This window comes from Mytilus trossulus, chromosome 1 (genome assembly GCF_036588685.1).
Source record: "Mytilus trossulus isolate FHL-02 chromosome 1, PNRI_Mtr1.1.1.hap1, whole genome shotgun sequence".
Classification (NCBI taxonomy): domain Eukaryota; kingdom Metazoa; phylum Mollusca; class Bivalvia; order Mytilida; family Mytilidae; genus Mytilus; species Mytilus trossulus.
Window position 1 is genome coordinate 39,106,855 of NC_086373.1, and position 11,027 is coordinate 39,117,881.

The 11,027-nt window shown below is 30.6% G+C and overlaps 1 protein-coding gene across 1 annotated transcript in view; it reads left to right on the forward strand.

Moving 5' to 3' along the window:
* LOC134724011 (proton myo-inositol cotransporter-like) overlaps nucleotides 1–10,701 on the forward strand; it is a 71,178-nt gene extending 60,477 nt beyond the window's left edge. Inside the window, exons 6-9 of the mRNA XM_063587427.1 lie at nucleotides 275–389; nucleotides 2,945–3,186; nucleotides 3,891–4,043; nucleotides 6,762–10,701. Of these exons, the coding sequence (XP_063443497.1) occupies nucleotides 275–389; nucleotides 2,945–3,186; nucleotides 3,891–4,043; nucleotides 6,762–6,991 (740 nt within the window). The 3' untranslated portion in view covers nucleotides 6,992–10,701. The remainder of the gene's footprint in view (nucleotides 1–274; nucleotides 390–2,944; nucleotides 3,187–3,890; nucleotides 4,044–6,761) is intronic.
* The last annotated feature ends 326 nt before the right edge of the window (nucleotides 10,702–11,027 follow it).

Below are 11,027 nucleotides of genomic sequence, written 5' to 3' on the forward strand. Positions count from 1 at the left end.
TAAAGTATTTTCGTGATATGTCAAATGTTGTTAGAAGGAAGGATAAAGGCCATAACCGATTATTATCACTTAAAATTAACGAGTTATCTAGACACAAAAGTATAAGTTAATGTTTTCGCGTAAATATTTTAAGCATTTCCATAAGTGATGAAAGCTACGTCAATCTAATTATTCAATTGTTTTGTATCGTAAACTGTTTTCATCCCATAATGTAGTAGTTCTTTTAAAGAAACAGTCTTGTCATGTTTTGTAACATTATACAATTTAATTCCAGGTGCTGTGGTAAGTTTAGCATGGCTTGCAGTAGGATTTCATTTATCTGCTCTTCATACTCCGAATATATCAATGGTAGAGCACTCTGCGAGAGGAACACCTTGTTCAACATATAAGTGAGTATATTTTGAAGAAAGATTTTGAATGATAGAAATCAATAAGTATTTGAAAGTAAAATAACAGAAATTCTAAACTCCGAGGATAATGGAAAACTGAAAGTCCCTTCTTAAATGGCAAAATAAAAAAAATTATACTAGCCCTTTAATGAACATTTACTTTTTTCGCATTTGGCGTTCAAAATTATGTAAGCTTGGTATATTTGATGAGTTTTTGTTGCATCATTCTGAAATTTCACTCAGGAGCTTATGCTATATGTTCGAAAAAGAGTGGCGAAAAATACTAGAGGAACCTTCAAACTCATTTGTCGAAAAAACAGACAAAACCATGGCTAAAAGAGAAAAAGACAAATCGACAAACAGCAGTACACTTAATGTGATTTGTAATCACATAAGCAACACGATGGGTGCATCATGCATGTGGAGCAGGATCTGCTTACTCTTCCGGAGCACCTGAGATCACCCCTAGATTTTGGTGGGGTTCGTGTTGTTTATTCTTTAGTTTTCTATGTTGTGTCATGTGTACTATTGTTTCTGTTTGTCTTTTTCATTTTTAGCCATGGCGTTGTCAGTTTGTTTTAGATTTACGAGTTTGACTGTCCCTTTGGTATCTTTCGTCCATCTTTTAATACAACATAGAAATATAAAGACTGAGCAACACAACCCTATCTAACAACTGGGGGTGAAATCATGTGCTCCGAAATATATAACATATCGACAAAAATGCACTTCAGTAATGAGACAACGAAAACATGCAATTAAATAGAAATTTTGTAGCAACGTCAGAAAATGTTTTATGTTTTTTAAGGTGTTTAATTTGCTCTCTGCATTATACCTTAAATGCTTTGGGAAATATAAGTTGTTTCTGATTTTGTTGTAAAAAAACCAAACCCATACTTAGGTAAAGTACTTAACACATAGAAGTGTAAATTGCAGTACAAGGGGTATTTATGACTTTGTTTTTGGTTAAAAGAAAAAGTTATGTATTTTAGAAAATGTTTTTGGTACAAACTGATTCTTAATTTATCTAATAGCAAATTGAAGCTTTCTTTATCGAAATCTTTCAACATTTTTATTGTTTTACTTTATTTATCCAACAGATTAATGTGTTAGACCTTATATTCTATCAAAAACTTTGGAAATTTTATTTCGTGAAAATTGTTAAAAAAAAAAAACATTAAACCAGTTAGTACTTTTCTAATACGAGTAATCGGGTATGTCGGTAAATGTTTATCACAAACAGAAAAAATAACAAAAAACATGACTACTTGAAAATTGATACATTGATTCGATTTCCATCAAACTTCACACAATAATTCCAGTACGCTGGAGTTTATTTGCACTAATATATACAATTAGTTTGTAAAAAGTGTTAAATCGATGGCAGAATTAGATTTAACAATTACCACACACGTTTTTGGTGTTGACACTTGTCAGACGTAGCGGCAGTCTAACTGAGGCAATAATTGTAACGTTTACTACTAAGGTGGTTAAAGCAACACAAACAGGACTATAATTCAAACAAACTGACTTTTCCTCATGTATAAGAATTTTACTTCGATGGTAATGGTTCCTTCTCATTATAACATTCCAATTTCACGTTAGTTGAAGAATAAATCTTTTGTAAAAAGTAATATAAAACAATAGAGGATGTAATTGAATTGAAACAAAAATGCTTCCTCCTTCAAAAACAAAACGCAATATTAATGTCTAATTTTAATTATTGAAAGGAACATCGATCCTTGCAGTCTATTTACCTTTTAATCCAGACTAAATTGAAAACCTACAATTTTCGTGGAGTTTATGGTCTGAAAAAACACATTTAGCTCTGTAATATGATAGTACTAGTATATGTTATTTGCTCTTTGGTTTAGTCAACTTACATTTATTTGGAACTAAATAGTCTCATATCGACCGATTACATCAACACACAATTTCAATCACGTTTTACTTTTGTTACCCCAATTTTGTTTTTTGTCCATAGATTTACGAGTTTTGAACAGCGGTATACTACTGTTGCCTTTATTTACTTGCAAGGATACAGTTTAAGTGCAAAGTTATGGTTTTGTATTGATGTTTTTCATCACATAGTTGGAGACCGAAAATTAAGACGCATTTTTTTTAATATTCACAGTACCAATCGCACAAGTCAGTCTAAAATCATACCTCTCACTTGCTATCGTTTTGGTTTACATGTCATGTGGCATATTAGAAACTGGAGGCATGGAGTGGTTTTATTTTAACTCAGTATAAGTGCCCTCAATTTGCATTTCGACAATTCATGTTTCTTCAGTGATGTTCCAGGCCAGAAGATTTAAATATAAATCATCATACAAACTTTGCATAGCCAATATACCCGAAATAATCGAATAGTAATGCAATGAAGATAGATATATGCATGAGGGAAATACATATTTTCTTACATTTCAATTATCATATTAAAATCACTTTAAAACAACGTTTTGTTTTAATTGTCTTTAAGTTCTTTCCAATTAGAATGTATGCACAAACAACAACAGAACATTTCTAAAGGGCCTGTTGACTTATTTTTGCAGAACATGCAATGACTGTATGCAAGACTTGTTTTGTGGATACTGCTATCAAGACGTCCGACATGCTGCTTTGAATAGTTCTTGTTTACCTACTACATACGATAACCCATGGGTATCCACTGGAGGGAGATGTAATACTACAGACTTAAAAGGAGATCTTACATGGGCGTATGACTTTTGTCCTACGGACTTCTCGTGGATGCCTATGATTGGCTTAGTACTGTATCTCATATTCTTTGCCCCAGGTTTGTTATACAGATTATTACTACTTTGAATTTTTTTTTACCTCTTTTACTTTGACACCTATGTATTAAAACAGGTTTAAATGCGTGTATGATTAAGAAATAATTGATGCAAGCTATACTTTATTGTAGTTATAACATGGGTGGTATATTTGTGATTATTTTTGCCCGAGCGATAGTGAGGGCTAAAACAACACAAATATAATGCTTATCCATGTTAAAACTTCAATAAAGTATAGCTGGCATCAATTGGTCAATGCATGTTTAAGGTAGCACGGAAGTATTTGTATTGCAGAATTCAGGCAGCTCTTTTGTGTACCCAACCTAGGTAAATGCATATAAACAGTGCGATTGGACAAACAATACAGTATCAATTGGTCATACTTTCTCAAACTTAGGGTTGAATCAGGTGTAGTAAAATATGAAATTATTTTACATAAATGTAAAAATTAAAGTTTGTACTCACTGCATTATAAAAGACATAACAGCTCTAACGGCCTTGGGTTTTTAGAAATAGCAAAAAACGGTCATGATACATATTCAAATTTATTTCTGAAAAGTATAATGAAAGTTCTTCATTTAACTGTGTATGTAGAATTTTTCGCAATGCTAGAAAGTGGTGAAAATCCTAAAAAAGGCTATCATTATCCCTTATGAGACAGGAAATACTACCGTGCCGCATTAAACTACAAGTATAATAATTACAGGTATGGGACCAATGCCATGGACAATAAACTCCGAGATTTATCCATTATGGGCAAGAAGTACGGGAAATGCCGTGTCAACTTTTACAAACTGGATTTTTAATTTGGCTGTATCTATGTCATTTTTAAGCCTTACAGAGAATTTAACCAGATTCGGTAAGTTTTTGGTATATTACTTGTGAGGAAATGTATACAATGGTTGAGGTTGGAAACAATTATTATATAAAAAGAAAGATAAGAAGATATCGCGATATCCTTTAACTTTACTTTCCGCTATATAGATGATGTTACTAAATAATGCAAAATTTGGTGACTATGTGGAACGCATCTATCCAATCGAACTAGAGATAAAGGATACTACAGATACAGACTACAATCCCCTTCCCTTTCATGAATGTGACCTACCGTATTAGACTATTTACCGGATTTGTTATCACATATGCAACACGACGGGTACCACATGTGGAGCAGGATCTGCTTCCCCTTTTCTATGTTGTGTCATAATTACTATTGTTTGTCTGTTTGTCTTTTTCATGTTTAGCTATGGCGTTGTCTGACAGTTTATTTTCGATTAATGAGTTTGACTGTCCCTTTGGTATCTTTCGTCCCTCTTTTGCAAAGAACGGATATAATTTTAACAGTTTAATTCCTGTGGTAGTACCAATTGATTACTTTAGGCTTACGTTTTCTAAGAAAAAACATTGCTAGGGGCATCTGAAATTTTCCAGTTGATACTATTCACTGTAATTCAATGCATAAAGATAAGTTCCCATCTTTGTTGATCAAATAAGATGTTCATTAAAAATGCATTGTTTTAAACCTTAGTACTAAATGATTGATTAATACAAAATCATATTTCAAAGTAAACATTTGTTCATAATTATTACTTAAAATAGTACCAGTACGAACAAAAAGTGATTTCTAAGATTTGAACCTCGGGAACTACTATTGCCTCAAATAGCATAACTTTCGGTAACGAGCTTATTTATTCCGTTGAAACCAACTGGCTAAAATTACAAATTACCAACTGTGTATTAGGCTATAGACAACAGTTGGCAAATCTTAAATATCTTCAACGAATTCAGTAAAAGTGTTTTCCTATTCGTTTGATGCGTTTGAGGTTTTGATTTTGCCATTTGATTACAGATTTTCCTTTTGAACTTTCCACGAGGTTCGGTTATTTTCATTTTTTTCTTTCTTCTAGAGTTGCTATGCACTAGAGATGTAACATATACGAAGTTGCATAAGATGTAAACCATTATTGACTTTACTTGTTCCATTGTTAACCTAATTGCTTTATAATGCACTTTAAACCTCATATGTATAATATTTTATTGTTTTATTCATTGTGTTTTACGGTTCAGTTTTTGAGTCATGCGTTTGTCTTATATACTAGTATTACTACCTTAATGACCCTTGTTTACATTGTATTGAGGGTAATCTGCATTTTTTCCTACTGTAAGTCGATATATCACAGAATGGTTATATAAGTCTAAGAACTTACACGCAATTAATACACGTTTATCAATCATTGGCATTACAGATGCATTCCTTTTATTATTGAAAATACCACGAAAGCACAAAGTTTAAAAAGCAATATGACAAAAAAAAATAAACTCCGAGAAAAATTCATAAAAGGACAGACCCTAATCAAATTGAAAAATCAGAAACATAAAAGGAATGGATAACAACTGTCATATTCTTGACTTGGAACAAATATTCATAACACCATTATATCAACAAATGCAAATAAAATCAACAGGAAATAGAATACTTTCTACAGCCTAACAACTGTAATCTGGAAATTCCACATATATTCTTCAAATAGAAAACAACAGTACATGTAAATCTGTAAATTATTCTCAAATTACAAATAATACTGGTTAAATTACAAAGTAACGACTGTTCTTCATGCAATATAATCAACATTGGACAAATCCTAAATATCTTTACCGAATTCGACAAAAGTGATATTTTTTTCTTTCTGAATTGAGTGCGCTAGAGATGTAATAAATGTAAAGTTGCATAATATGTAAGCCATTATTGACTTTACTTGTTTCAATGTTTACTTAATTGCTTTATAATGCATTATAACCCTCTTACGTATAATATTTTATTGTTTTATTCATAGTGCTATTACTGTTCAGTTTTAGGGTCATGTGTTTTTTCCCATATATTACTAACTTAAAGACCCTTGTTAACTTTTATGGAGGGTAATCTGCACTTTTTCCTACTTTAAGTCGATGTGTCACGGAATGGTTATTCAAAGAACCTTAAACGCAATGCACGTTTATCAATCATTTGCATTAAATATCCATACTTTTTTGTTTTATTGAAACTATAATGAAAGCACACAGTTTAAAAAGTTAAGTCACAAAAGTACTAAAATCCGAGGAGAATTCCAAAAGGAAAGTTCTTAACCAAATGACAAAATCAAAAGTCCAAACACATCAAACGAATGGATAACAACTGGCATATGCCTGACTTGGTGTGTCGTAATTCTCTTGTATTAAATGCCTGATTTGGTTTTTTTTCTTCTATCGATTTGTGAGTTTTGAATATCGGTATACTACTGCTGCCTTTATTTGGTACAAATGCAGTCAATACTGTTACATTAAACAAATATTAATAAAATCTACAAGAAATGAATACCTTCTACACTGACAAAAACCTAATAACTGAAAACGAAGGATTTAACATACATTCTTCAAAAGTATTACAACTGTACATGTCGATCAGTAAATTATTTCAAATGAATTTTTTTACTATAAACGAAGGTATTACTTAAAGTATTTACAACAAAAAAGTATGTTGAAAGGTGAAAAAAACAATTAATATGCAAATTAAAAATAAATTATTATTTTTAATCTTTAGGTACATTCTGGTTATATGCTGGATTTGCATTTGTCGGTGTTCTAATTATTGGTTTTACTCTACCGGAAACAAAAGGGAAAAGTTTAGAGGAGGTCGAAGGATTATTTGCTAGGCCTTGGTGTGGTACGGCCGGACCAACGATAGATTACAACACAAACACTATACAATATGTTCACATCAGAGGCCTAAATCGAGACGGAAGAGAATCGGAATTGGAGTCACCAGAATGATGAGTAGCAATGACCATATCTAATTCAGGATAATCAGATACTCTTGAAAGATCAGTGAATGTGTATAAAACCAAAAAATCCACATCATGTCTAATGCGCAAACAGGTTTTTGATTTTATCCATTCGCAGATGAAGAATATAAAAAGCTATTAAATGTTCAGTCAGATGATCTAATTTTGAATTTACAATTAAAAAAAAAAACGACACCGCACTTTTCAATTTTAGTAGAAATTTTCAACAAATTTCATTCGAAAAGAATGGAGACCAAAAAATTACAGTTGTTTTCTTTTTATGATCATTTACCAACCCATTAGAGAACATGTTCCCATATAAACGGATAGGGGTTTAGCGGGCTGTTATTTCTGATCTCATATTTCTGTATTGAGTAATTAAAATTTTTGGGTTGTCATTTTCAGCAATTTGTATGAAAATAGTGATTTGTTTTTAATTCGTGTTATGATCAAATTACTAGTGAGTAAATTGTGAGATTATCTATTGTATTAGTACGGTAACAATGTGGTATAGTGCAATTTTTATAATTACAATATTGATTATATGGAACTAACATCAAAATTGGGCAAACAAGACACATTTTATTGTAAAGCATATCTGAACAAGTGTTTAACTGCGAATTTTTGTCGATTGTTCATAAAATGTGATAACAGGTTTCTTGCTATGAACGTTTATACTAAGTGTGGTGTGTATTATGTTATCAAAGTGACAGCATATGTGAATGCTATTATCAAATTTTTGTCACTTGTTATAGATAATTCTTTTTTCTAATTAAAATCAATAGTCATTTGTTACTAATAATTTGATATTTTTAGACCAGGCTGATTTAAAAGACCAAAAGGTGTGCAGTAATATCCTACAAATGCCTGTTCTGTTGAATTGCAGTTACGCCATGCAGTTAATAATTTATTATGTCCGAAACAATCATGTGTTTGATTTACTTTGTTTATTTCAAACATAAGATACAAAAACAATCTACAGACGACATCGATCATGATAAATTAGTTACACTTTAAACTACCACCAAAATATCTTCGTCATATGTTCTGGGTTTTTTTATTATTTTTTATCACAATTTAACATTTTAGTTTTTAACTCCATCTATCTGTATCAATCTGAACGAGTTTATTGTTTGTTTAAAGTTTGCTCTCGAAAAAATTTGGTCAAGTTTTAAACAATTCTAGTTTCTTGAAATACACATTTATATATATGTTAACAAAATCATTATTCAATATTTTAACTTAATTCAATCAATCAAAAATGACGTTCAAGATTTCGAAAAAGTTTAGTTTCCGATATTTTAAATGCCTAAAACATCTGTTAAAGTAAGAGGGGATTAAGATATTAAAGGGACATTGAACGCATATGTCGATAACATTAATAACACCATGCATATGGCAAAAAAAGAAAAAGACTAATAGACAAACAATAGTACACATAACCCAACATTAAAAACTAACCTACATATATAGATTTTTAAAATAAAAGATGATTGAGGTACGTCGCGTTATTCAGTCATTAAACTTTTCCTCAAAGTTTCTTTGACAAACTGTGCAGAGCATACCACTTAATTGGAAACAATATAAGGTGAAAATACTCTTGCATTTGTTAATTTATCTGCTGTTAATGAAATCCATTTAGATTCTTAGTTTCGCATCAGTGTCAATAAATGTGTACTGATTTAAACACTGGTTATACAAACATGTACGAACCCAAAAATCATAACTATGAGCTAAATTTGAAAATTGCTAATTTCTGGACATACTACCTTAATAATTTTGAAATCTGGATGCAACAATTGTATACCGTACAATGGTAATGCATTATAGAAATATGTTTTATCTTTTAAAAAGAATAAAAGTGTAAAGAAAAAACTATTTGTAATTTTGTTTGTACATTACCGAAATGTGAATATGTGGTGTTTAAAATGTGTTTTGTAGTTTTATACTTTCATAAGATATATATTGTAGTGATTACATTTGTTTGGTTAACATAGTGGATCATACTGTACCTAGAAGCCATTTAACGTATGTAATAATTTTTTTGTATATAGGAAGTATCTCATGTATATAAAACATACCTCATAATATCGCAGTTTGATAAAACAAAACATTTTATTAAATGTTTACATAGATAAAAGAATCTCCTGAGCGAATTATTTATTTGAATTATATTCAAATATTGCAATCAAAGTTTCCAGACAATGCATGGTTTTAGTCAGATATAGTTTCCTGTTTCACCTTACATGGGTTTTTTTCAGACGTTTGAAAGAAACTTTATGTTTATCCAATTATTGAAATTGGCTATTTCTAGCGTCCAAATAACTGTTGATTGAGGAAAATTTCAGTCGTACTTGTAACATTAATATATATGTTTGCTCTATAAGTTACACCAAACTTACTCATTATTTTGTTACAGTTAAAACGCTTCTGCAATATAAAATTGCACAGCTACATAGTTATATCATAGAATCACGTCACATCCATTTTCACCAGATTGGACAAATTTCTATTTTGTTTATACTAGTATTTACGAAATTCGCTGTAGAAATGAAATAGATGGGTTGTAGCGAAAGTCAGATGACTTACTTATTTGTTTTGTTTCTTCTTTTTTATTGAATTTGAAATGAACATGTGTTATTATGATGAATTGTAGTCGCCTCACATTGTTAGTTTGTCGGTAACATATGATTTATTATCATATTTGTTTTCCTTGACTTAATTTTCTTCCAGACTTTCTTGTGAAGAACAGTAGTAGGATTTTCTTAGTTACACATTACTTAGTATATAAATAACAGATGAAAAATCGAAAAATATTCGTGTCATTCGGGATTATTTTTCAGTGTATCATTTTGTATGTGTGTGTAAAAAAATTAATGTAGTGCTATCAAATATATATACATACGCTTCGAATGTGTTTGGGATTTTTGGTAAAATAATTCTAAAATCTTAAGTGAAGCAGAAATATTAGAAATACAAAGTAGTTGTTTTATTTTTGCGCTTTGTCATGCCCTCTGCTGACTGAAATTTATAACAACCTCAACTATTTAGAAGAAAACAATTTCAAGTTCTAACTTTCTTTGTACATATAGTATTTTTTTGTTTCTTATAACATTAGATTAAATTTCTCAAAGGGGGAAAACATATCAAGAGCGTAATAAAGTCCAATAACAACTGACAACACCATGTCCAAAAAGAGACATGACTTAACAAAAATAAAAATAAAATAAAACACTACAAAAACTTCAGAACTAGCAATACGAACCAGGCAAACACAGAAAAGGAGGAAGAGGGGGAACTCGGGTGATCGGAACTGTACATTTATATAATATATCAAATGAACTCCTTGTTTGATGTGATGTTTAACTATATATTACAGATTAGTGTATTCTAGAATAAATGTTTCGGACGTCCAAATGAATTTTGGCGAATAGGTTGACTACCTTTAAATACAACATTAAGTGCATTCGATCAAACATCGCCAAAACAGTTTTGTTAGCCTTTAAATTTAAGTCCATAGCAGTTAGCCTATTAATATAGATCAATATTTTATATTGTCTGCATATTCTTGTAATCATGTATTTGTTATGTTAATGAGATGTTTATTGTATGTTATTTGTTATGAACATCACATAGATTGTAACCAGTATGGATATATATTTTTGTGACAAAAATAAAGTGGTGCTTAAGATGTCTTGATTGTTGTTGTTTTTTTAAATTCTATATATAGTGCGGAGATAAAAGTTTATGATTTTCATCTGAGTACAGGTCAAGGGATCAATAATTATTTCAGGGCAGCCTCGTGAAGCTTCACGAGGCTGCCCTGAAATAATTATGGATCCCTTGACCTGTACTCAGATGGCAACCATTCATACTTAGACTTTATATATAAAGTATGAAAATCATAAAATCTTTAATTATTCAAATCACTTATTGTGTTCTGTCCTAGCTGTATATTGCGTAGCAGTTGTGTCACACAATTTATGAATTTTTGGTTTTAATGATCTTCAACGTAGTATTTGATT